Source organism: Prorops nasuta, unplaced genomic scaffold (genome assembly GCF_024137725.1).
Source record: "Prorops nasuta isolate Cenicafe-Biocafe unplaced genomic scaffold, Cenicafe_Pnas_1.2 PNAS00004, whole genome shotgun sequence".
Classification (NCBI taxonomy): domain Eukaryota; kingdom Metazoa; phylum Arthropoda; class Insecta; order Hymenoptera; family Bethylidae; genus Prorops; species Prorops nasuta.
The window spans coordinates 6,297,415-6,324,398 of record NW_027116801.1 but is presented as its reverse complement, the minus strand read 5'-3'; the positions used below and the strand labels follow the sequence as shown (position 1 = coordinate 6,324,398).

General features: G+C 38.2%; 4 protein-coding genes and 2 non-coding genes across 21 annotated transcripts; 2 read left to right on the top strand and 4 right to left on the bottom strand.

The window, feature by feature from the left end:
• The first annotated feature begins 289 nt into the window (after positions 1-289).
• pHCl-1 (pH-sensitive chloride channel 1) lies at positions 290-21,347 on the top strand. Of its 13 annotated transcripts, none has more exons than XM_066726362.1 (16): positions 290-540; positions 5,551-5,650; positions 5,772-6,137; positions 6,233-6,406; positions 7,222-7,310; positions 8,222-8,377; positions 8,920-8,984; positions 9,177-9,397; positions 9,796-9,878; positions 9,950-10,090; positions 10,536-10,619; positions 10,985-11,137; positions 11,663-11,877; positions 13,493-13,543; positions 15,683-15,856; positions 16,110-21,347. In XM_066726362.1, exons 4-16 carry the CDS (start codon positions 6,246-6,248, stop codon positions 16,242-16,244), a joined length of 1,728 nt encoding a protein of 575 aa, XP_066582459.1. In that variant the 5' UTR covers positions 290-540; positions 5,551-5,650; positions 5,772-6,137; positions 6,233-6,245; the 3' UTR covers positions 16,245-21,347. The 13 variants fall into 13 exon arrangements, with proteins under 13 accessions (XP_066582459.1, XP_066582456.1, XP_066582455.1 ...); XM_066726359.1 differs by having other exon boundaries at positions 7,222-7,475; positions 15,692-15,814; positions 16,113-21,347; XM_066726358.1 differs by having other exon boundaries at positions 7,222-7,475; positions 15,692-15,814.
• On the bottom strand, positions 606-4,185 carry LOC136772753 (transmembrane protease serine 9-like). The gene is made up of 4 exons (XM_066725880.1): positions 3,696-4,185; positions 2,141-2,861; positions 1,797-1,903; positions 606-1,702 (listed from the first exon to the last, which is right to left on the bottom strand). Exons 1-4 carry the CDS (start codon positions 3,742-3,744, stop codon positions 960-962), a joined length of 1,620 nt encoding a protein of 539 aa, XP_066581977.1. The 5' UTR covers positions 3,745-4,185; the 3' UTR covers positions 606-959.
• Positions 21,348-21,997: 650 nt separating the features above from the next.
• LOC136773151 (U2 spliceosomal RNA) lies at positions 21,998-22,190 on the bottom strand. The gene has a single exon (XR_010822570.1). It is a non-coding gene; the product is annotated as a U2 spliceosomal RNA (small nuclear RNA).
• A 979-nt stretch (positions 22,191-23,169) lies between these two features.
• On the bottom strand, positions 23,170-23,362 carry LOC136773152 (U2 spliceosomal RNA). The gene has a single exon (XR_010822571.1). It is a non-coding gene; the product is annotated as a U2 spliceosomal RNA (small nuclear RNA).
• Positions 23,363-23,895: 533 nt separating this feature from the next.
• On the bottom strand, positions 23,896-24,980 carry strat (RAB interacting factor STRAT). 2 transcript variants are annotated; one of them, XM_066725163.1, is made up of 3 exons: positions 24,832-24,980; positions 24,378-24,545; positions 23,896-24,241 (listed from the first exon to the last, which is right to left on the bottom strand). In XM_066725163.1, the coding sequence occupies exons 2-3, from the start codon at positions 24,507-24,509 to the stop codon at positions 24,008-24,010; spliced, it is 366 nt and encodes a 121-aa protein (XP_066581260.1). In that variant the 5' UTR covers positions 24,510-24,545; positions 24,832-24,980; the 3' UTR covers positions 23,896-24,007. The 2 variants fall into 2 exon arrangements, with proteins under 2 accessions (XP_066581260.1, XP_066581259.1); XM_066725162.1 differs by having other exon boundaries at positions 24,631-24,843.
• Positions 24,981-25,052: 72 nt separating this feature from the next.
• On the top strand, positions 25,053-26,896 carry LOC136772282 (RNA-binding protein 7). 3 transcript variants are annotated; one of them, XM_066725159.1, is made up of 4 exons: positions 25,053-25,150; positions 25,228-25,641; positions 25,785-25,891; positions 25,967-26,896. In XM_066725159.1, the coding sequence occupies exons 3-4, from the start codon at positions 25,808-25,810 to the stop codon at positions 26,525-26,527; spliced, it is 645 nt and encodes a 214-aa protein (XP_066581256.1). In that variant the 5' UTR covers positions 25,053-25,150; positions 25,228-25,641; positions 25,785-25,807; the 3' UTR covers positions 26,528-26,896. The 3 variants fall into 3 exon arrangements, with proteins under 3 accessions (XP_066581256.1, XP_066581257.1, XP_066581258.1); XM_066725160.1 differs by having other exon boundaries at positions 25,057-25,402; positions 25,526-25,641; XM_066725161.1 differs by lacking the exon at positions 25,053-25,150 and having other exon boundaries at positions 25,393-25,449; positions 25,526-25,641.
• The last annotated feature ends 88 nt before the right edge of the window (positions 26,897-26,984 follow it).

The following is a 26,984-nucleotide window of genomic DNA, read 5'->3' as shown; positions in this document are numbered from 1 at the left end:
TAGGTGGATCAGTCTGAGAGCCGCTTCGAAGAGGCACGGACCTAGAGAGAGAGAGAGAGAGAGAGAGAGAGAGAGAGAGAGAGAGAGAGGGAGAAAGAGTGAATTCGTGTCGCGTGCGTGCATGGCTGATCCGTTCGGTTGGAACTCTTTCATATGCGTTTTTCAAAGCGAGTTCTCGAAAAACTGTTGCTACGAGATACGAGAGGAGGAGGAGGAGGAGGAGGGAGAGGAAGAGGGGGAGGAGGGGGAGGAGGAGGAGTGGAAGGAGCCAACGCGCATCTCGGTGAGTCTCCCAATTCACCGAACCTCTTTTACACGATACTCTGCCAAGTTTCGCTTTTTCTCGGCTTCTCTCGATACTCATCAGTCGAGATCGCCAGCCCCACTTGGCCAAAAGTCACCGCTAAACTTATCCGGCCGAGCCCCCGTTAACCGGCATTCTCCAAGTTTATTTCGCGCGAGGCGTAAACAACACTAGTGCGTAGTGCGGGCTTGACGGAATTAACCTTCCAATCCGGATTTTCACGGTGTTTGATTCAGGTGAGTCCAATCGAAAAAGGACGAGTGCCGTTGTATGTATCGACAGCCCCACCTTAGTCGTTGACTCGTATCACTGAGTTGATTCGATTAAGCGAGCGCGTTCAGTTGTCAAGGTCGTAAAGTAGAGATAGTCGTTAGTGGTGGTATTTGATTTATTTACGATCATGCTTTTTCCATCAATCAACATCCACACCAGCACGCCACAGCAGTAGTAACTATATATCGATTTATCGAGCGTGGCTACGGTTACTTTGGCAACGACATTCGTGGCAATGGTTTTACGAGACGCTTATTATTTTTATAGTTGTTATTGCGATTGACACACGCAATGAATCGAAAGTGACAGGGGAGTTGGCTACTTGTGAAGCTTCACCGAGTTTGCTTTATATTGCGTTCTACTACTTATTCGGGGAGTGCTATTAAATCTTGGTCTTGGAGGCGATCCAGTCTCGGAAGGATGCAACCTCGGTGTAGACACCTGGGTATCCTTCGCGGGCGCAACCATTGCCCCAAGAGGTGATACCAGCCAGACGACCCTCTATGGCCATTGGACCACCGGAGTCTCCCTGACACGCGTCCCTTCCTCCCTCCGGATAGGCTGCGCAGATCTGTCCGAAGGGGACTCCCCCGTAGCTCTTGTAGGCATCGCTACACTCTTTTTTACCGACTACCGGTACACTAACGATTTGCAGCACTTCCGCCGTAGATCCTCCTTCCCTCTTGGCTCCCCATCCACTGATCATCGATGTTATTCCTGCGACCGCTTCCTCCTTCGCGTCGTAAAGCTTGATCGGTTGTCTCGTTGCGTCCAACTCGAACGGGCTTGCCAGCTTCATAACCGCTACGTCGTTCTCCGGAATACCGTACTTGTTAGTCTTGTATCCCTCGTGACTGATTATCTGGGCAACCGCGTGCAGACTGCCACCCTGATTCTTCCTGTTACTGCCAGCCCGAATGGTGATAGAACTTGCTGGGTACATCATGCAGTGGGCAGCAGTTAGAACATAATCGGCCGAGATTATCGAACCCCCGCAGAAACCGAATCCGTTAACTTGTAAGGATACTTGATAGGGAATGTCTTCTATATTTGCGTCGGTACCACCGACGATACGACCGTTAGGCGTGAATGGGTTCAGTGGGATCATTCTGCTCGTTGGGTGACCTAAAATTTTGTACAATTATATATATATATATATATAACAAACGCATCATTTTATTATTATATTCATGTACCAATATAAATTTTAAACGCTTACCCAGAGCCAACACGAGCACCCATGCGAATGGAAGTACCTTTCTCAACATTGTCAGGCAGTTGTTCTTGCTGCTCTGAACGTCGAATCTTGTATTTATACCGAAATATCTGACATGCAGGATCGATGAGAGAATCAATAGCATATCTTCACATTAATCATTAATTAAGACAGTAATCTCGGCTGTGCAATCTGCGTCGACCAAGCGTGCATTGACCGGTGACAGATCGAAACGGATCGGTAGGATGAGAATAAAATTGTAAATGTTTATCTCAAAAGAGGGATTTATTATTAATACGTCATTATTTACAAAATAAATATTCAAAAAAAGAAGCAGTCGGTTTTAAGATTGAGTATGCTCGTCGATCCAGTCCCTGTACGCGGCTACCTTGGTGTAGACACCTGGGTATCCCCGTTCTCCACATCCTCTTCCCCATGATACAATTCCAGCGAGACGTCCTTCGACAGTCATTGGTCCTCCAGAGTCACCTTGGCAAGCATCCTTTCCACCTTCAGGGTATGCGGCACAAATTTCGCCTTCTGGTATTCCTCCCTTATCCTCGTAGTCTTTGTTGCACTCCTCGTGGCTTACCACTGGGACCAGAACTTGCTGCAAGTATACCGAACGCGATCCCCATCCAGTGATGGTCGCTACAGTTCCAGACTTAACCTCCTCTTCAGCGTTGAACAAGCCAATGGCTTTTTGCTTGTCGTTGTACTCGTAAGGCTTTTCCACCCTCATCAGAGCAATATCGTTTATAGGTGTATCGTTCTCGTTTAGCGAGAAATTCGCATGAACAATTATCTCTACTACATTCCTAAGCGTTCCAAAGCCAGCGACTGTGTGTTCGGTGGTACCACTACGTATCCGGTAATTTTCTACCTTTCTTTGTGCGCAGTGCGCAGCGGTTAAGATCCATTCCGGTGAAATAATGCTACCTCCACAATAGTGTTTTCTATACAATTCGATGTTCACTTGGTGAGGGTGTTTTTCGATCGTTGTAGCCTCGCCACCGACGATGCGTCCAGTAACTAATAGTTCTTCCTTCGGAATATTCTTAGGGTAACCTGAAGGTGTAAAATGGAACTAATTAGGCAATTATGTCAGTATGTGTATGGTGTTATAAGAATCTTGAGATACAAAGCTTTCGTGGATATATAACATTGTTATTTTAACCCCTTAACAGGCAGCGTCAAAGATAAGGCCAAGTCCAAAGACAAAGATCTTTGACTCTGGCAGTTAAGGGGTTAAGGGTGGATCTAGACTTGCAACGGAATAGTGTAACGTAACCTTATCGCGTTTCAAGTCTGTACGGTATTCCATAGGCACTTTATAACACTGTAAAAAAATTCTGTAAAAATTGCAATGACAGTCGTGGGTAATTTTTTAACTCCATCACTGTTGTCATAAACTTACGTTTTTAATTTACCAACCATTTTGCAGTAATAAATGTTAAATTGTTATTTCGTAACTCTGTGTGAATTTTCAATTGCAGAGGTGGATTACAAAGTTTTTAACGACTGTTGTCGTAGTTTTTCAAACAAATTTTACAAACGAGAAGCTTGATACACCACTAACCGCAATAGTTAAATTAAGCTGATCCGTTGCACATGTGGATTCACCCCGGGGGTGAATCTAAACATGTAACAAATTAGCGCAACATAACTGTATTGTGCTTAGCTTCGTATCAAGTTTTTCATTGTGATCGTGTTACCGCGGGTATATTTATGGAATACCGCTCAGACTTGATACGCGATAAATCTACATTGCCCTGTTCTGTTGCAAGTCTGAATGTTCATCCTAACGATGCTTGTTTAAATTTATGATTTCACTAATTTCATTTTTTTAAAGAAACTATTGTTCTTAAGGAGACCAATAAATTATAGAAAGCTGAAACTCACCAACTGCCGAGGCTATCAAAGCCACAACTGTAACTAGGAAGACCTTCATGTTAGCCAACTCTGATCGACTGTATAACCATGGCTAATAGTATTGTCGTATTTATACTAGTAGTTTGAGTGGCCAGTGTTTATCTCGTTTAATCAATCGTCAAGATTCAACGAGATGTCGCAATTTTATCACGATTAATAAAAAAAAGAAGCATCTCCAAATCTGGTTTTCCCTTCCGATAAGAGATTAGAAGATTTGGTACCGGTCTGAGACCTCGCCCAGCCTAGTCGGCCCAGAGCCACCTCGCCTGACCTGGTCCTGGAACAATGCTGCTTCACAATGACGTCAGAGAATCGCGGAGTGACGTAAAATAGGATAGAGGGACGAGCATACACTAGGAGAAGAGAGATTGACCCCATTGCATTTTTCTCCATTTCTATATCAATTAAACGTTAACCCATTCTAATTGGGATCTGCGCTAGTATACTAGTTTGAGTTATTTTGAGTTTGTACGAAGGACAGCTGACCAGAACCAGACTGGCAAACGTTTAGTAATCGGGGTCAAGGCTGCTGAGTCACGATCGTTCTGCATTTCTAGTACTACTAACAGTTCTAAAGACGACGTAAAGAATATATTTGCGAAAATATCAATTTCAAATTCATCTAATTAACAGAAGGGAAAGAGGGGGACGGTATAATAACATACACACAGAGTATTGTATCAAAGAAGGATTATCACGCCAATTATTGATAAGCACGTGCTCCTACGACGTGATCGATAATCTAACAATTTTGCTTTACAATTTATATTTTGAAAAATCATTGTGAATGTAGCATTTCGAGGAGAGAGACAACGATCGAAATTTCTTATCGGACACTCTTAATGATAAACCCAGTATTGCTCGATAGCATTTCTTAGTAGTAGTTGGAATAACTATAGCTGGCCTACAAATATAAATAAATAATCGATCTAGGAAGTATTACCTAGAAAGTCTTTGCGTGAATTATTCATGCTACAATGACCTTCTATGATCTTTGCTAATTTGCATAAATGTTGTATCGAGCAAGGATAATAGCAAGCTGTAATTTGAGGGTGAAATTTGAAGAAGCCGAGACATGACACGTCGACGAACGATGCCAAGGTGCGAAAGTCCGGGGAGGAAGTATGCATTCGCGAGGTGGAAGAGCCTCGTGGGTTTTCAATTATTGATAAAGCGTGCATGTGGAATAACTCGTGAAATTTGTCAATTTCTCTCCGCTCCTGGGGATCATGGGTCTTCCACGCTATGAATTCTAAGGAGTATTATGTAATTGATGCTCTTATGGAAATGGGCCGGCGCGGTATACAAAAATAGCGCGCGTCGATCGATGCGACAGCAAGCAGAGTGGTCGTACCGACGACGACGCTCGACGCTCGACGACACGACTGCTTAGCAGCTAACTGCTGACCCAGATCATCCCGAACCACCTGTGGGCCAATTATTGCATAGAGCTTTCATGTGCCGCGAAAATTTCTTCGACTAATGAAAACGTCAGCCGAAGGCTGCTTTATTATGACCTTATACTTATCCCTCTTACCTGCCGCAGGAACACATGCGTAGTGCAGCGCTGCGATGCATTGATCGCATAGAGTGCACTATGCCAACTATAAGCCTCCTCCTGTACAATACCTCACTAGCCATTCGTACGATATTTCTTGGGCTTTTTCTTTCAATGCCACGTCCCACCCCACCCCCTCGACCTTAATATCATTTTCATCGATTGCCATACTACAAAACTTGACGATCCTCGCGAAACCCTCCGCAGGGATTTGTACGAGACGGAAAACTTGACAAAGATGGCATTAAATGTAATCCTCGTTTACAGATGTCGAGAGGAGCTTGCGTCGAACATGAGAAGTTGAGGCGAAAGCACTGACTCGACCGTCGACGAACAGCCAGGCAAGCAGCCACGCATCTCACGTAAGGTCAGTTTACGATCCATTTCATCTTCTTCTTCTTCCTCTTCTTCTCGTGTCGTATTGCGTACGCCCTAAAACTTCAAAGTAGAATTTTTACCTAGGAGAGAACTTGACCGTTGAATTTCAGCGCAAGCCGCAAGGAGAAACTTTGGCGAGGTGGTTAATGACGGCGTGGCACGAGCGAGCGGAAGGAACAGCTGGAAGGATCACGCGAGCCTGTTCTGTAGCTTAGGGACGACGAGGCAAGGTTATGGCGAGGCTGCTGAGAGTGCGCTTGCGGTTTTCTTTCCAAATTAATGGTCGATACAATGAAATAGAATTTTCATTCTTCGTGTGACAGTAGAGCAGTAGAGCAGACCTAGCCACGTGACACACTTTGGCTGCAGTGGAACAACGCAACGCCTCGCAACGCCACCCCCGACCTATTGATCGGGGACCACGGACACCCCCGAGCATGAAGCATCGGCCCTGTAGCAGAGAAAACATTGCAAATGTACTGATCATGCCATTCCTATATACACGACGAATATAAATCCTGCTTAAACGATAACTACAGAGGATTATTTGCTCTCTCTCTCTCTGTTCCAGATGACATAGAAGAATGGGTTGGGCGGCGCTAGGGCGATGTGCGGGTGGTGGCGGCCGCCTCTCGTCCATTCTCTCGCTGTCTCTCACCTCCCTCGCAAGCTCCGTCATCTTCACCGTTCTTTGTATCCTCACGCTTGCCCTTACTCTCGTCACACTCGTACGTGCCGAAGATATGTATGTATATTGCAATAACACACCGTTACTCTTCGTAGTAAGGTAGTCGACGGATCTTTAGATGACCAGATTATTATGTACCAGCGGCGATTAAGAGGATGCAATACACACCGAATATATAGTATTACCGACGTTTTCACCAAACGAAAACACTAAGCGCGTCTTTATGTGTATGTGTGTGTGTGTGTGCGAAGAAGCCCGTACAGAGTCTATTCTGACAATTATGCATCTTCTCTTTCTCTATACCTATTTTTATCGGTAAAACGTGTCAAATCTAGTTTTTCTCTAGCTGAATTATTTATTCGAAAAAATCTTCTACAAATTTTGACGTATTTCTATCTTTCTGGTTTCAATATACTCGTTGGTTTATTCTTTAGAGCGGTACGTAGCCATTTTTTTCGATATTTTTTATGGAGAGTGAAATTTAATTGTTTATAATTTTGTATTTGTGTAATTTTTGTTATTTTAACAAAAAAAAAATGGCTCCGTACCAGCCTTCAACACGCTTGAACGAGTAAGTTGAATCCTCGCGAAGAAGTTGATATTGCAAAACTTGTAGAAGATATTTGGGAAATAAAATCGCCATCGGTCGTGCATCCATTTAAGCCTGCTGCTATTCTCAGATTAGCGAGAGAGAACCTCTTTACAATTTACTATTAGTTAGCGCTCGCCCGCGCCGCCTGCCTCTTTTCTACAGTTTTTTTTACAGGTTAGAAAGATACATTGTATACGTGTCTTCGCATGGTGACGTTAGGTTAGCTTATAGGTAAAGATGGAGAGAGGGGTGGTCTACGTACAAGTGGCTTGTGTTGCAGCTTCGAGGAGGGCAAGTCGGACAAGGAAATCCTGGACAACTTGCTGCTGTCGACCCGTTACGACAAGCGACTTCTGCCCCCCGTCCAAGGTACACTGAGGCCCCCACCCCACACCCGTCAAGACGACTACACCCCTGACCTCGAATCCAATGACCCCGACCATCCAGAGCACCTCGAACATCACCGGCACCGCTACCACCACCACCACACAGCACCACACAACCACAGCTCACTGCTCACCCCTCGTTCAAAGGGTATATCCTCCATGAATCGGCCTGTCGACGATATTTCAACATTTTATTCTCGTTCTCGGAGTACATTACAAAAAAAAAAAGAAAAGCTAGCCGGAAGTCTTTTCTGATTTTCATCTCTTATCGCTTTCCGACTGAGGGCAGAGAGACGAATCACGGATGGTCGAACCAGTAGGCCGAATATCATCTTCGAACAAAAAACTTCCATCTTCTCTCTACAAGACTTCTTCATATTAATCTATAATTCTCGCAAAGAAACAAGCCTTGTACACACTATCCGTGTCAGCTGGTTCGGCCACGTGTGTGCGTGTAAACGCGAAAGCATCTCAATGCAGCCTATACAAAATCGAGCAAGTTCTTCGACCCAGCAATACACAACAGAGCATTGCTTCTCGAGCTTTCAGAATTACTCATGACGACAGAAGAGCCAAGCCTGTGTAGCATAGATCACGAGCTGCTTTTTAGTAGCTGTAGCAACAACACCATAATAATATGTTTACTATTATATATATATATATATATATATATATATACATACATATACGCGCATATACGGTCCCTTTGAAACCGAGAGTCAGGCTTACTTTGCGGTACAACATCATCGAATCTTCATAGACACAAGATACACTGGACACATGATTTCTAATCTCATTGACAGCCTTTCCTATTTAGCATTTAACAGAGAGAACTATAGGAAAGATTAAGGTTTAAGGGAGGACCAGTTGCGGATATGCGATATTATATTACAGATGCGGATTTCTGCTGTGGAATGCGATGGCCTGGTGACACAGCCAGTCTGGCAAACCAGTCGTTGGCCTCCCATAACGACCCCAAGAACCAGAACAACAACAACCAGAACAATAACCACTACACGCCGCACCAATACCTTCGCACTCACCTTCGCGGTCCGTCCTTCAGCTTTATCGTAAACTCCTATATTCTATTAATAAATCAATCATATCAATCACGCTGCCACGGTTTGCCAAGCTGACCAAGCCAGAGAAACACCTATTACAGAGATTTTCTTCTCGCTGAAGCGCTTGCAAAATTTCTCTCGCGTATGTCCCACCGACCGATCACACGCACACACGCAACTTGCGATTCGTAAAGTGTTGATCGTGGCAGCGACCCCTCAATGTCATTGAATAATTGCAACGATGAATAGTGCGAAGGTGAGATGTATAGTGTACTATACGTACGTATATCCGCTGCTGTTCAACTTCCAGATAAAGGAGTCGACGATCGCACCGACCACCCCCGATCATCCACCCTTATCATAGTGTAGTAATATGTCGTATTAGCTTGGCTTGCCTGTTCGCATGACTCCCAGTAATAAGCTTATTATGGCAATAGTATAACGTTAGCTGTGCACTTTTTTATATACATATATGCATGCGGTGCGACTGTGATGCTTTCGCCGTCTTCTGATGATCCCGTTCTGTTTCAGGAACATTGACCGTGAACGTTAGCGTATTGCTGCTGAGCCTGGCGTCACCCGATGAATCCAGTCTGGTAACGTCTCATTTTTAATATTTCTCTCGTTTCTCTCTGCTTGCTACAACTTGTTACGATTGCCGATGCTGCTGCTGCTACCGCTATCGCTATCGCTATCGCTACTGCTACTACTACTACTACTACTACTACTACTACTGCTTGCCTTCTCTCTCCTTATACCTTTTCCTCGCATGGATTTTTTGCCGATAGAAATACGAGGTGGAATTCCTGCTGCAGCAACAGTGGTACGACCCACGTTTGCGATACAGCAACAGATCGCGATACGAGTTCTTGAACGCGATACACCACTACAACGATATCTGGCTGCCGGATACATATTTCATCATGCACGGAGACTTTAAGGATCCACTTATACCAGTTCACTTTGCCTTGCGAATATATCGCAATGGCACCGTCAACTATCTCATGCGGTACGGACAAATCGTGTTATAATATTTATAACGTGTGTGTGTGTGTGTGTGTGTGTGGGACATTGAATTGTCCTCTTCGTGCTGCTCGCTCCGTGCAGTCAAGCACGGTGACAGCTGAGCGAGAACGGTGTTACTTGCATTCATATACGAAACACTTTCAACCAAAGTGACATGAAGCGAAGATTGATAACGCTGCTAGAATGCATATACAGTATTAACATATTATCACCCGAATGTCACTGTGTCTTCAACCGCACCGAACGAATATCTAGTGTAGTATATAAATTTGGTAGATAAAGTACAGAGTAAAGTTGGTTGAAAGGTCGACGAATCAATTTCCCACGACTAATTAGCTCAATCCGACAAGATCTTAATTTCTCTCCTTCTTGTACTTTCAGGCGTCATCTAATCCTGTCCTGCCAGGGTAGACTGAACATCTTCCCCTTCGACGACCCATTGTGTTCATTCGCGATCGAGAGCAGTCAGTACTTTTATTTATAAACTTGCTGGAAAGAGAAAAAAATAGTTTAACAACGCGTATCATATTTACAGTATCATACGAGCAAACGGCCATCACTTACGTGTGGAAGAACGATGAGGGTACGTTGCGAACGAGTCCTAGTTTGACGTCTCTGAACGCCTATCTGATAAAGAACCAGACAATCACTTGTCCGATCAAAGTAAGCTGGCGAGGTGAGTGATCCATGTTTCATTCGTCGTTGACTCGTGTCACTGCAGCATAGTAAACAAGGTTCGAGAGAGTGCACTGCGCTTGTGTTACTGCTTCTGTGAGTTAGTGTGTGCGTGTGCGTGTGTATGTTTGTTTGTTTTAACGGAGACAACGCATCCAAACGAATTCCTCTCGTGAACCTCCCTTTACCCGTTACTCTATTGGCTTACTGACTAACAGGCGGCGCTACGGCAGCTGCGTGCGTGACTTTTCCGAACTAATCAGGCTAACCTCAACTAATTTGTCAGGATCATAGAGAAGAATTTCTTTTTCAGAAATGTACATTTTGCCTTTTACGTTTTGGTTGTCAGTGAAAAGCCTCGGTTGAATTTGTTGCGCAAGCAGAGCGCGATATCCGTCTCCCGTTCAGAGAATGGAAGAAAGTTCGTGGGCTGTGTTCTGTTACAGCAGACGAGTACAGCTTCGAGGAAGAATACAATGATTTTGGGGACTCTAAATGCTCGCTGTGTCAGCGCAGGTTTGAGGAGCAAGGTAAATTTTCTACTATTGTGCCCTTAGGCCCTAGAGTGCCTTAGCGAGTAAGCTCAGTTAGGGAGACAGGATTCGTTTCTGCAAATTAAAACTTCCCTAGAACGCGGCAACACGATGCGTTGCCTCGGTACGCATTGATTCTTTTCATTTTCTCTTCTCTTATTTATTCCATTTATATAATTATATTGTACGAATGCACAGTATGTATGTATCTTGTACTAGAGTATAATATATATATACTAGAAAGAAGTAATATTCAATCAGAGTAGGTATCTATGTGCTTGTAAAAACTCGTGCATGATTTAGTTTAGAGTACCGTCCAAAATTTGCGGATGATATTTATTGTTTAACGAATTTACGTGCAGGGAACTACAGCTGTTTAAAGGTCGATCTAATATTTACCCGGGATAGAGCTTTCTACTTCACGACAGTCTTCATCCCAGGCATCATCCTGGTCACCAGTTCGTTCATCACATTCTGGCTTGAGTGGAACGCTGTACCAGCTCGAGTCATGATCGGTAAATTCTAAATTTTTCAAAATACTGATTATGTTCAGAGCCATTCAACCTTTAGTAAGCGCTGAGTAAATTGACAGTAATTAATCAATCGTGATAAATATTTTACTCAAAGCTTAGGGTAATGGCTGATAAAGGGACATAAATGTAAACGCAATTCAATATACGATAAACATTATCGGGATACAAAAAACAAGCGTAAACGGTGCAAAATCATTGTAAAATCTATATATGCTTACGCTTTATTTTATATTTTGAATTACGTTTACCCATAATGTCCAGAATGTTTTCTTCTCGTTAATGGATTCTACCGTATACTCTTTGTTATTTGTTACACTGAATCTGTCATTACCTTTACTGAGGTCCAGCACAACCCCCCCCCCCCCCGGTTACAGTTAAACTACGGTTAATTAACTACACTTTAATTTCAACCATAGGGGAATTGTCCCGGACCTAAATGTTAAGCCTTACCTGAACGTATAACCACTTTATATCCGCACAAAACCATTAAATTTTCCATTATATCAGGCGTGACGACGATGCTCAACTTTTTCACCACGTCCAACGGTTTCCGATCGACGCTGCCAGTCGTGTCCAATTTGACTGCCATGAACGTGTGGGACGGTGTGTGCATGTGTTTCATCTACGCGAGCCTCCTGGAGTTCGTTTGCGTGAACTACGTAGGTCGGAAACGGCCGATGCACAACGTCGTCTATCGTCCCGGCGAGAATCCCGTCACACAGGTACTCTATCTATAATGTACACCATGTATACCATGTCGTGTCTCGTCTCGTTGATATTCCGATTCACCCTACCCCGCCAGAAAACATTTTAATTCTCCTACTATAATAGGTATAATAGACAACACTACACAATACACGACCTATTCGGCATTTTCGGAGATTCTCCTATTTCCTTTGTTCAATCCATCCACAATTGTGTGCACGTAGAACAAAAATCACCATAAATTACACTGGTTTTGCAACGGAGTGATTGTAATCGATGCTCTAGTTATTTCTTTCTACGCGATACGCAAATAAGCAAATAGTCTAAAAACCGTACGTCTCTTGAATTGTTTTCACACGAACATGGCGATGGTGCAAGCATCTTTGCTGTTGCTGGAATCTCTGGCGCGAGAACGCACTATGTGACAATCAGCACTATGCCATAAAATCATCATCGTTATTATCTTCCACACTGTGTTCGTCACCGCATTGCGGTAAACTAACGTTCGCTATCAGTTTTTTTCTCCTTCTTCATTCATTTCTTTCTTCCATTCAAACGACGCAACACCCTATATCTCTAATCGAACCTGGGTTATACAATAATCATTCATGACTCGACGAAAATTTCAATAGAGGCTGCGCTCTTTGCATGACACCCATTTTCTTAATCTCTCTATTAACCACTTTACCTCCCCCCCCCCTTCTCTCAATTGTCTATCTCTGGTTTTTCAAATTTTGCCTTCCTTGGACATTATCTTGAACGTACGATAGACTCTTTATTAAAAGATAACGGTGGCTGCCTTCTCTCATACTATACAATATATGCATGGGGAATTATTTATTTGAGCCAGTCTCATCGAGATTAAGCTTGGCATTTTGCTCATATATCGAAAAATTGTTTTTCATTTAGAAGTGTAATTTACTTTAAGAGAGCGTCGTTCAAATTGTATCGGTTGAACCGAAAGGCATGGATAAAAATAACAATTCTTTCTCAGAACTGGATTTTTCGTTTATTGGTAAACGTTTTGAGAACTTTATCTGTTTAGCAAAGTTTGAATTTCAATAGAATTTAATACGGTTGGCAATGTTTACCAAACAGATGTATTTTACTCCAGTTATTGGCAGAACCACCGGCCTTTACTGATTTTTCAATTTCCAGCCTGCAGGCATTTGTCGAACGTTTGCTAAACTCCAGTAGAAAAATTGGTTCCATTTAAGTTAAAATGATCGAATATCCAGTCACAATAGCGTAAAAACAACAAATTTTGCTAACAGGTTAACTTTCTTGGCAATTTTTCTTTTGAAATTCTTATTTATCCAAGCTTTTCGGTTTAGTATTAAAAATAGATACCTTATTCCGTGATTATTTTTGAAACGATAAAATTACATGAGTGCAGTCGGCTAAAGCTGAAGGAAGAATTTTCACGGAACACGGATATCTACACCACTCCGATTTTTTGAGGTTAGGATAGGTGATACCGGTAAAACGAACGAAACGAACACGCATATACTATAAATACACGAAAAAAATATATATATATATATGCCTACACGTAGCGCGAATTAGTAAAGAAAATTAGTTGGTGGAACGTTGGTGAGTAAGTCTCTTTGTTTGGTGTCTGTGATGTTGCAGCGACTTCCAGCGGTGCTCAACAGGATAGGGATAATATTGGCCAGCCCCTTGGTAAGATCCCTGTAACACTTTAGGCCGCGGTAAAGACTTGGCGCGTCCTCGATTCTCATATCCAGCCTGTATAGTCTGACTAAATGAATGATCGGAAAGCAAGCGGGGCTTTGTGCTCGAAAAATATGCGGAAGAAAGACGGCATCCTTCTTCTTTTCTGTTTTATTTCTTCTTTTCCTCTAGGACTGTTTGTACATACGTTAAGGGCTTGATTGAAAATACTGCGCACGTGCAAGGTCCCAACCGCGTCCTATCGAAAAAAGAAAAACAAACAAACAAACAAACAAACATTAACACACCACACACGCGCGAGTACTCTCAACACTTTTACGCCACCCAGCGGGCTTTCCTTTTTATCTCTTATCTTTTTAATTCCAATTACCTTATTATAGTCTTGATCTTGGTCTTCGTTTTTCTCTACTACTCTTTCTTTTTCTCCCTCTCTCACACTCTCGCTTACTGCAGGACGGTACCGTAGCTCTATTACATAATTTACAATAGGTATAAAGTGTATGCATGTGCATCCATCCCTTGTCAGCCTCTGTCCTCGACAATTCCATTGGTTTCCTATTTGTAAATAGACAGACAGTTTGGCGAACCTTCGCCTTTGGATTTACAAGAATTGACGTGGAGAATTTTCAACGGAATTATTATGCCATCAGTGGGTAATCTTGTAAGTCCAAATGAAAAGTTGTATAACTAGAGGCTTATTAGGTAGCCGATGGAGTTTTCACTCGATTCATGTGAGTAATACTGATATTAGTAATAATAAATCATATAGCTTATATACTTTTATTACTACTTGCCGCGAGACTCTACCGAGTTTCATAATAGAACTATAACTTGGCGGTGCATGCGCATGCGCGTCAGTCAGCCGACCCGACTCCATCGTCAACACATTCATGAATATTTACCTCCAAAATATACTATTATCCTTTGGAAAGCTATAGCCAATGAATTTTAAGTCGGTAACGAAAAATTTTTTTATTATCATTTTAACCGATTTAGTCGATTGAATGCCGTCTTCTCGCTTTCAAATGCATCACTAACCGTCCTAACCTTTTCATCTCACCCACTTTCATCCCAATTCTCTTAGACACGTAGGGAAGATTCAAACTTTTTTCTGCTTCTTTTCTTGTCCTTTCTAATAAAAAAAAATCTTGCAACATTTTGCAGCAACAGAAATATTAGAATAGAGCCGAACAGAATAAAAATGAAGAGAAAGTTATGAGTATGGTATATATATGTATACTATCTCGTAAATATCAGCTGCTGAAGATCGTTATTATAGCTTGTAAATGTATAGTATACAATATATACGATTGAAAATATATTTCTGCTAAATCCATTACCTTTATTTGTACATAACCATTGTTTCTAAAATACTTTAATATGTAAATATTATAAATATATGTACACTATACATATACTATTATATTGAATAGGGAACGATCCACTTTGCGACAAGCCTTCGAATCAATTAACACACTTAAATTTTATAAATTGTACAAAATTATATATATATATTTTTAACACGCATATTTACAGAACGCACACATTATTTGCTATACTATACATACTATATATTTTATAATCTTTTAAACTAAAATTAATTTACAAGTGTACACCCCACCCCCTTCTCCACATCTCTTTCTATATTGTTATGGTAGTACATTTATATTGCATACTGAACATATTATAATACAAGTATCAATAATGATCGTTTTTGTAATTAATTGCCTTGGTATTATACATACACATTCGTGCAAGCTTCTGTAGTGCCTCGAAAGCTTTCTTTCACATTACGCTTACTGTTACGTTGAGAGTTTGTTTCACCAAGTTACCACTCCGCTTGAACACGATACGCACGCAAACAGAAAAATACACATATACACAATGGCCATGAGAAAAAAAGATGTAATAACGATGATCGCGATGGAAAAACTTTCTCGAAGCCTGTAGATTTGCTTGCTTGTGCAGAAATGAAAATATGCAATTCGAAGAGGTTATAAAATTTTGGCGGTTCGCGCGAATCGAAGAGTGGATCGTTGGCCTATTAGGCAAACGCTTTCTACTGTATAGATACATTATTTACTCGTATACTATACATGAGTTACTTCCACGGAGACCCTGTCGCAGGGTAAAAAGAAGCGGGAGGGAGGAGCGGTCGTCAGTGGGGGACAGCAGACCGGACCGAACGAGATTGTCAGCTGTACAAACTGTGGACCCAATCCTTGCACGCACACCGCTACCAATGGATGTACTGCGGAGGTAATTCTTCAATTCTTATCAAAATGCAGAAACACGCCTTGTGCAGCGCCTTCTACTTCTACCTACGGGTAGAAAAGAAAGTGAAATGCGGAGATTCACGTTTCAAGTGTCTGTGTATAGGTAGAGCTTATACATATAACGGTATAATCCCACTTATATAGACACATGTCAAGAGGAGCTCCACTTCCGTCTTTTCCTAACCCTATCTATACACTCACAAAACGTATAAAACCACCACCCTTTACACGATACATCACTCGTCAACCTTATCTCTAAAATTCTTATGAATTTGCAGCAGATGCGAAAGAAGGAGCCACCTCATCCAATTAGGGTGGCCAAGACGATCGACGTAATAGCGAGAATAATCTTCCCAGTCGCCTACTTCATGTTCCTCACGTTCTTCTTCATTCACTACAAGGGTAGCTCGTAGAACGACAAATTGCGAGCAGAAGCAGCCGAAGAGGAAATCTAAAGAAGGAAACTGAGAAGAAAGTAACTCGACACAGACAAAATAATCATTTTTAACTGGCTACGGGGAAATACTTAGTTATTCGCTCGTTCGTTATCTCTTCTACTTAAAGTGATAAATATAAAGTAGGTATACTATAGTATTATGCGTAGTACACGTAATAGTCCATGCAAAGCCATTTTGTCTGCTGGTCAACAAAGGACAATGCTTAGTTAATTAGTCAGTTAGTTAGTTATCCAAAGTAAATGGATCAAATGTAATTCTATCGGATATATATAGTATATACATTAGTATATCAAGTTGCTAGTTTGTTTGTTTGTTTATTCGTTCTATGATTATTCACCGTTACGCAGAGAAATGTTAATAATTAATCGGCAAGGTACGGGCCTTCGTGCAAGAATATGTTACTGTGCGATAAGCCTTATCTTTGTTCTGATAAAAAACAGCAATTGCGTATCCATTGCTTGGTGAGAAACCAATGAAACGTCCAGCTTTGACGATAATCAACGATCGAAGAAGACTTATTGCGAAAAGTAAAATTCTATAAGGGGTTGTTATACTGTTATACGTTTTATTACTACGTTTAATACCCTTATTATTTCAACTGATTACGGATTCTATGGCTATGAATTCAATTGCATCGTAATGGTTTTGGATTTATCCCTGTGAAATCTGTAATTGGTGTTCCTATTGTTAACACTATACTCTATAGTCTATTACTATGTGCATTATTATCGTTGTTACAAATTCTACTCTACTGTTAACGCTATCATTATCTCGATATTATAAGAGAAAGTCGGACAAGGAAAATAAATTAAATCAATATAGTGTTTATACTATACAAGCGCATACGTAATATTAAATATTAAATGCTATCGCGTATACCGTTCCTACTCATCTATTTGCACTTACCTATTTAACAGCAATACTGCAGACCAAAACTCGTTAAACCTGAAATATTTATTTTAAATTCTCAACCGCTGATATTATAAGGTAATTGAGTTTTATCAACTGGTCAAGACTAGTCCAAAGTGTAGAATATTTTTCACGCTGTATAAGTACTACACCAAGTACGAGAGAAAACAATACTCACTCTTTCAGATTTCATCTGAAACCTGACTGCCAAACGTTTCTAGAGCAAAGTCTCTCTCTCTCTCTTCTCTCTTCTCTCTTCTCTCTCTATCAATCACTTTCTCTCACTTTCTTTCTCTTTAAATAAATAATAATGCTAAATCTAACGTTAGCTCCAACCTCACGAATGAAGTAATATATTAACAAGTTAATTTTACGACTTATTGACGGCCAGATTATGGGAAGGGTTGATCTATGCGTCTGTCTTCGCAGAAGAACTATTCATTGGTAAATAAAACAACGGTAACGAAAAATGAGAAGGATTAATAGATCCGATTTATTGCAAGGGATAAAGCGTGGGGCCATAAGAGAGCGTACAGTTTTTTAAATACAAGATTGTGCTAATATACGTATACTTATTTGCATTTCAAATAAGCCTATCGTTATTTAAATCATATTAAATTTTAAGGATGCTATTTTAATCGTATAACGCTTTGCATTAATAATTTTCTAAGCTATATAGGTGTATTAATAAAATCTCTGACTACAAAAGTTTAATACTAAATGCAATAAAAATTGACCAAACGACAATGGTTACAGTGTAGCACACTATCTACTGTAATACATTCTCAAAGCTATGTATAGTACATGATATTAATAGAGTGGAATCAATTATTCTTTCTACTAAAATAGTATATCCTATTTGCCACATAAAGCTTTTAAGAAAAGCGAAATGCCATGTGTATGCTGTAAAAAGTAAACAAAACGTGATTTCAATATATCTATCAGATTTAAATTAAATATTTATTAAGCAGTATACATTTTTCTCTGCGAGGGAGTATTTTTTTCTTTTGTACAGGTCGCGCGTCCAACTATGTATGTGTGTGTGCATGTGTGTGTATATGTGAAGTAAGAGGGGTGTAGGGCCCTTTTCGTTCTTTCTTTTTTGCCGGATGAAATTCAGTAAATTCAGAAAATCGTGTGTTACAATTATTATTATTATTGTAATGCAACACACCACACTGCACTGATAATAATAATTGCCTTCAAGACCCTTCTCTGAAGTATTATAGCGTGTGTTTTAAGATTCGTGCAATTGCCAATATGATATCATTAATCCCAATCATATTTCTCGACTATCGGTATAATGAGTACAATCTGTGTTAACGAGTCCACGGGAACGGGACCACAAGTATGACAAGCGAGTGCACGAATTTTCGAACACCTTAATTGTAATATTGTAACGTAGGTGAAATGATTAAGGCTCGCTAATAATTCGCACATTATATCAATTTCTCTGTAGAATCAACATTATCGACTATAATCTCAATGAAATTATACATATATACTAGATATAGAATATTAGATATTTTTTACGGTATTTCGTCCATATTTGATGGCGCCTGTGCTTCAATCTAGTACCTCGAGAATATGACCTCTTCTCACCGAATATTATGATTTGATCTATTTAACATACGTCTATTGTAAATTATTCATATTACTATTAACTAATATGCGTGCGAAAGCTGTGTGTAGCCGTACATAATTTTTCATATTTTATGCTATTGTTGCCTTCGAATGTACAAGTTATTTCTTGCTTGAAAAGGAAAAAGAAAAGGAGAAAAAAAGAAAAAAATACTAGCCTGCTGATTTTACGCTTCAATTTGCTGTGCATTCGACACAACGAATATTACGTATATGTAGAAAGATAAAAAGTTGCTTAAATATAAATACATAGTACTCTGCGAAATCCCGAACAGAAGAAAGAAACAATGAAGGGAACGAACGGACAGCCTTGCAGCCAATAATTAATAACAATAGCGGTAGTAGGTATTTTTTTTTACGGCTATGCTGATAAAGAAAAAAAACGTCCTCTGCTACAGCGGCAAAAAGTGATATATTCGCCGATAAAAATTGGCGTTTTAAGCTCCATGGACCAAACGTATACATATAGTATACATATATGTAATCATACGAGAATTTTATTATAATATTAGCTGAACTCGAGACGGTTAATTGCTTTAATATATTCAACAGGCATCTCTATTAACCGTTAATTGTAAAAATTGTAAAAATCTTGCCAGAGTCATTTCCTCAATTCCAATCTCGACAATTATATTATTATCAAAGTTAGGATTGGAAAGGTAATTTTTTATGCAAAGATTAAATAACGGGGACTCGATGAAACTGTTGATTGTTTGATTAGACGGTGGCACGCGTAAATTCATATTTTTGAAACGCACGTTCTCGTTTCTCATATGCGCCTTATTGCAAAAGTTTCTCGATTAAATTGAACTATTTTAAGTGATGCACGACTAATGATAGATCCAGGCAAAACAAATTTCTGTGGGAAACGTGTATGAGTTTACAAAATGAAAAATAACATTATATAGTCTTTGTATTAGTATGTAATACCATAGGCGTTAATAATATGGCGCAGCTTCACTACTTTTCTTATCTGTATGATAAATTCAGCACCGAAGTTGGATCACTTAAAATTATCTTGCAATCTCTGATAAATAGCTAAAACTTGCTGCCAACCTATCGTGACTTTGCGGTCGCTTAATGTAGTAGTAGCAGAAGAAAAATGTTTAGGTTCATTTGTTAAATTTTCATGCTATTTTTCGGTATGGAGAGTCTAATCTTTTTCTAATAGAAATCGACTGTTGAGATATTGCTCACATACTTATCCCACTGGAAAGACAATGAATACAGCAAGGCTAGTTTTATTACTTACCTCTTACCTCGTCTTTGTGCGTGCTGCTACTAATCTAGATGTTAGTTCACTTTAGCGTCTGTATGCTGCTACGTTTTTCTAATATTTCCAACTATGACATATTAACAAGTTGATGAAAAGCAATATAATTAATAATCAAGTTAATACGTGTTTAGAATCTTCAATTTCATTCTGTAGTAATAACAACCAACAGTTTTCGGGAGATAGTAAAATAAGCGATGAAAGCGATCCTTGGAAGGACGAAACTGTTATAGAGAGAAGTCAAGTGCTTTGTGAGACGTATTATATCTTTGTTATTTTTGTACACTTTCTCGCAATTTAAATTGCAAAGTGGCGCGATGAATTGATATTCGTCAGATCCCTTTGATCGATGTTATTTTTTATCAATTCTATCATCTTACATTTTCAATTAGAAATCCAGCGATTCTGTTACGAGTCTAATTGTATAAAAGCTGTGTTGAACGAACGTCAAATCCAATATAGCGTGTTTACAATATTATACTTATATAGTATATGCTAATGTGACAATGGCATTATTTGAATTATTATTATACGCTTTTATAAATATATGAATGCCATTTAAAAAATTTTATGAGGGAAAAGAAAAAATATAAAGAATTACTAATAAGCCTTGAGCCTTATAAGTATAAAATATGATGAGCGATAGTAGAGTGAGTAAACTGGAGGGATTTATGAATTCTCGTCGTTACTATTATTATTATTATCATCATCACTACTATGCTAAATGTAAAATGCTATAAAGCTTTAGCAATTGATAGATTCATTGGTGTATATATTAATAATATATACAATATCTGAAATAAGAGTATGCGTATGCATAGCAGTTGTGTTACGCAACAGCTGTAACGAATGAATAATCTGCACCAATGACTTTCCGCAACGTCCAATTTTAGGCTCGGTAAAAAGGGAAGCTATGATATTATTATAAAAGATGTGAAATTAATCGTACGAATATGCGGGTATTTATAATAGTTAACGACAAAAATGAATCTAACCCTTGATCGCAGAAAGGCTTTACAAAGTATTATTATATGTACACGTACACGTATATGTATATAAACGTATCTATGCGGAAAGTACATAAATGATGTATTAATAAAAAAGCATGCGGGTCTCACACAAAATGAATATTATATATTAACGAATAATTATCAATTGTAAGTGAATTATTATTATTGATCATCCGATTTATCGGCTGTGTTTGTAAAGTATATGATAAAACCTTTAATTATCAATTCACTTTGTATCATTACAAACCTTCACAATTGTTTTTAATTAACTTTTTTTTTAATTAGCTTAAATGTAACACTCGCAAAAATGCGACTTTTGAGTTTTTATTAGGAGTGTGCGTGATTAAATCTATATTGATCCAACAATTGCAACTGTTTAGAAAATTTAAGAGGTTACAATAGGAAAAACTGTTAGATTACAAAATTAGGAAGACTGGATTATTTAAAAAAAATTAAATGTTACACAACGATAATTATTTAAGAAGATATTATTTGTAAAGGGGCAAAATAAAAAGTTAAAGATGCTTAAAGAATGAACCTTAATACGCACCGAGTATGTGTAAAAAGTACTAATCGTAATCTTAAAAGCTTAAGGTGCAGATACACGGCGTGTGAAATACACGCACCGCGCATTTGCTCCAGATACGTGTCACGCGTTTACATCTCGCCCCACGTGTCCGCCCCAACACTGCGAAAGAATGTCGCATCGGGCGTGAGCAATTCATGTGCCGTGTACTGGGCACCTTTAAGTGAATCTGTTAGACTGCATTCATTTCGGACTTCGCCTAAATTAAAAAATTCTAGCGGTATAAACTGACTAAAACGTCAATTCCTCTTAAATACAGGTAATAAGAATAAGTATTATGCTTTGAATAATTATGTAGGCCAAACAAGGCGATACTGCAATGCCAAGCTGACCCGTAGCAGGTTCGGAGCAAGCTCCGAATACCCGCCAACCATCAAAAAGTAAGTTAATATACTGACTCCCTTATAGGAAGAGTATCAGATATTAAGCTGATAAGAACAGATACTACACTTTGATCTTAGCCATATAGGCCGAGAAGCGATACCTTACCTCTGAATCAAACTGTTCTTCAATACCTTCAACCACATTTTCGCTAGTGAGAGAGCGAATTTCATCGCTCGCCATCTAGCGGCTAAAATTGAAAAATTGGAAAATGTCAAAAATATCCGTGTTGCGAAAGAATGAAAGAGTCGCCTCATTAAAATTTCATGAATTTCCCCCATTACTGACTACCGAGTGCTTTATTGTAACAATGCTGTAAAATTGAAGTTTTCATTTATCTATAAAATGTATCATTTTCCCCTGTATAATTATTATTAAAGCTAATAATAAATGTATTACTTATGTGTCCTAGTAGCCAAGAACAATATAGGTACGTTAGTTTTGGAAAACAAATATTCTTTTATTTCTGCATATTAATTATGAATCTTGAGGATGTACGTCTACAAAATAAAATACAAATCCTCAAAACTAACAGGCGTATGCAGAAAGATAGAGTATTCTCTTTTTGAAATTAACATTCTAAGATTGACCATGTCAGTAGTTATACATGAAGTGTAAAAATGTAAGATTTTAGGATCTTCTTACCGACATACAAAGCAGAACACGTGCCAACGATACGACATTATTTTACGACTGATTCCAAACTCATTATACTATTTCAGTGACGTTGCAACCTGCTCTGTAGTAAAATAGTTAGATTTTCAAGAAATGCTATTTAACAAAAAATTTTTATCGGTTTTACAAAACTATGTTTGTTTCACTAGAAAAAGAGCAGCCGCAACGTCCACTGGAATGGTATAATGAATTTGAAATAGATCGCCTGACAAAGCTGGCATCAATCATTGACATACCTTTTCGGGTTTCTCGCACTGTAATGCCAGTGTATAAAGGATCCCCGCTAACACTAAACCCAGGTAAAAAGATAAAACTCTTATTAAAAGTTCATTATCAATCCCGTAAAAAAACTTTTCACTTATACAGTAAAAACATTTCCTGAAGATAATAATTTTGCTTTAATTAATTATGTAGGCCAAACAAGGCGATACTGCAATGCCAAGCTGACCCGTAGCAGGTTCAGAGCAAGCCCCGAATACCCGCCAACCATCAAAAAGTAAGTTAATATACTGACTCCCTTATAGGAAGAGTATCAGATATTAAGCTGATAAGAACAGATACTACACTTTGATCTTAGCCATTGAGGCCGAGAAGCGATACCTTGGCTTTGAATCATGGTATTCTTCAATACCTTCAATCACATTTTCGCTATTGAGAGAGCGGGATTTGTTGCTCGCCATCTAGTGGTTGAAGTAGAAAATATCCTAGATAGAAACAATATTTGGTAACGTACTGCATAGCCAGTCAAATCTAATAAATAAGAGCGTTTCAAGTATAAATTATCTTTTTCTATCAGCGTTAGAAGAATATGGACAGTTAATGCTACAGATATTCTTATTTATAAGATCTGACTATGAATATCGCCCTAAAATTAATGCTATCCTTACATTTATAAATCAACTCAATTCGAACTTCAGATTAGTAATTATTTAAGACAAAAACTAAGTTAAGCTTGTATTGGAAATTAAAATGTGAACAAGCTAATTTTGGCTAAGACAGCGCTAAGCTTAAATTAACTTTTTAAATATGATACTTACTGCTACAATCTAGCACATCACGAATATACGAATTAATTTCTAATCTAGCTACATTCTATCTATTGGATGAAATATGTTACAAATAACACTTGCATTTGTCAAAATAGTAAAAACTTTATTACCCATTTACATAATAATGAATCTTACAAAATCTTACATTAATTTATGTATACAATAAATGATATTAAACATGTTGTGTATATACATTATTGGTGTTTAACTCTAGACAGAGCAATATAAGATTTCTTAGAGCCAAGATCGTGCCAGCCTACTGGTCCTCTTTCGCAGTCTGCACATGCTAAGTATTTAACATTGCCGACTGTGTTAGATACTCCAATATTTTCAAAAGTAAACATATTTTCAACGAGCCAATAATCATTTATTGCTTCCTGCTGATCTGCCTCTGCAGTTTCATTCTTGTGTATGTAAGGTAAAGAATACTAAAGGAAAGAAACAATTTTGTTTTTAAACATTGGATAATGGAAGAATAATATATTCTTCTTTACACACAGACATGAATAGAAATTTATTTGCTTTTATATTTAAAGAATTGACATAGAGTTAAAAATTTGATACCTCAATATTTATAAAGGTTGCTGCTGCATCATTTAGAATTTTAGATGGACAAAATGTACAAAATATTTTTTCTTTATTTTTTCCATCAGAATCTACTTTGGCTTCTATACAATTGATTTTGTTTGTTGACATTCTTGGTTATGTCAGTCTATTGCATTAATCATCAATCTGAAATAATAGAAAATAAATGTTATCAGTGAGAGCGAGCGATTAAGTATATTATTTTGATGAAGTCAAGAAAAAAGAAATTTACATAAAGTCTTATACGTAAAATTTGTAGTAAATGTTTTAACACTAATTAATACAATAACTAATATGTATATTGTGCGCTATTTATAAAAAAGTATGAACAAAACTGGTGTATGAACCAGTGTATATACAGAATATCAACATATGAACTTGTGAGCCGTTTATGAACATTAAAATGGACAATTGTTAAGTAAAGTTTACTAACTCAAAGTGAACTCGGCGAAAAAGTAACGCGCCTGCTCACAATCAGACAAGTTCTCAGGTCTGCCAGCTGTGATGCCAACATTGATGGTAAATGGCGGGAATTTGATACCCACATTTTGCTCCTAATAATTATGTTACATAAGGAAGAGTAATCAGAGTGGGGACAATGAATTCCCGCTATTTACCATCACTGTCTGGCAGTAACGGTCCTCTGTAACTGTTCCGTTGTTCATATTGCTCACAACATTTTAGTCAAAGTGTCATGTGATTTTTGACATTCTCGGTTTCAGTATCTTTACTAGACTTTACTGATTTGTCCCGTGGGTGCATCTCAGCTCATTGTTCATCTCAATTTCACAGAATTCTACTGATTCTACTATTTCCACTGTTCCAGCAGAGGCGGGAGGCAAGGAGTCTCTAGGACAATTCCATTGTTCCATAGTTCCATTACTTCCATTTTCCATTCCAGTTCCAATCTGTTCCGTTCCAGTCGTTACTCGTTAGCGTTATAACAGGTTATAGCACTCATCCATCAGCATCATCAGTTGTATTGGATTGTAGGATTTGTGATGGTTTGTAGATTGCATCGTTTGCGTGCATTGAATTACATTTTTTTAAAGTAGTATTTGTTCATTGTTAGTTCATGGAGTTCATGTTTAATATAATTTGTAAATATTAATAAACTAAATTTCTAGTTCTGAGGCTTATAAATTTAATAAAAGTACCATATATTACTGGATGCTCCTTTAAATAATAACATAAATACTACGAACATAATACGTATGTACACTTACGCCGTTATACAATAAAGGTAAAAAAGCTTAATTATTATATTTTCAACATTTTATTTATTTGACTCAAACTTTTGTTTTTGGTATTCAACTTGTAAATAATAAGTCTTATAGTAAATAAGTGGAAATGATTCATATAACCAGAAACTTATTTTAATTTTAGGTTAAGTTCGCTATTTGTTTAAAATGGATGACGGAGCACGAACAATCTATTGTGGCAATATAAGTGAAAAAGTTTCAGAAGAATTATTGTATGAGTTGTTTTTACAGGTAGGTAAAATGAATTATGTATATAGATATGTAGGTAGAAAAAGTTTTGAAAATTAAAACATTGAAATGTTTCAGGGAGGGCCTGTACAAAAAGTACATATTCCTAAAGATCCAAATGGAAAGCAAAGAGCATTCGCATTCATTACATACAAGCATTCAGATTCTGTTGGTTATGCTTTAAACCTTTTCGAAAATACCTTGTTGTATAATAGGGTGATTCAAATTCAACCAAGATGTAATCCTGAAGTTTCACCACAGAAGCAAACAAATCCTACTAATCCATTTGCAATTGAGAGTGCACTGCAAATGGGTCAACAAATGCTGTTAGGCCACTCTTTGTCTAATTTGCAATTTAATTCTTTTAACATGTATCCTACACCTGCATTAGTTACATACCCTAGTCAGATCAGTGATCATCCTTATATGGATGACAGAAGATCTAGGAGAATGCATCCCTATCATAGAGACCATGATAATAAAAGTGACAAAAGTAGAGATGGTAGAAATGATAATAGAGATGATAGAAGAAGCGACCGTTATAATGATCATAGGCCTTACAGGAGTAGAGATAATCATCATAAAAATAATTATTCGAGGAATTATATTGGTAATCATAGGAAACAAAATTATCGTTAATTGCTTCAATGCATAGGAATATGCAAATAGTTAACAGATAAAATGTAAATTTAATACGTGGAGTTTCTTATTCAAACAATATTTCCTTTTGTATATTTAACCATTGTGCATTACATCTATAATTGCGCTATTATTTGTAATAATTTATATTTAAAAGCATTTCTAAGTTTACAATCTATCCAGTTTGCAGATATGATAAGTATCTTATTATTTTGTTAAAGATACTTATTTTTACAAAATACACATAATTGTCTGCAGAACCTGAGATAGAGAAAGCTATCAATGTTGGTTATTTAAAAAGCTGTTATAAAAATTGGAATGAATTGATGCTAAATTATTTTGAATGATATTTGTAGTATTTTTTAATTTTGATAAAGTATAAGTATAACTATTATCATATATATAAATATTTTGAATATAAATGTATTTATAAGTCAATAAATATATATATATATAT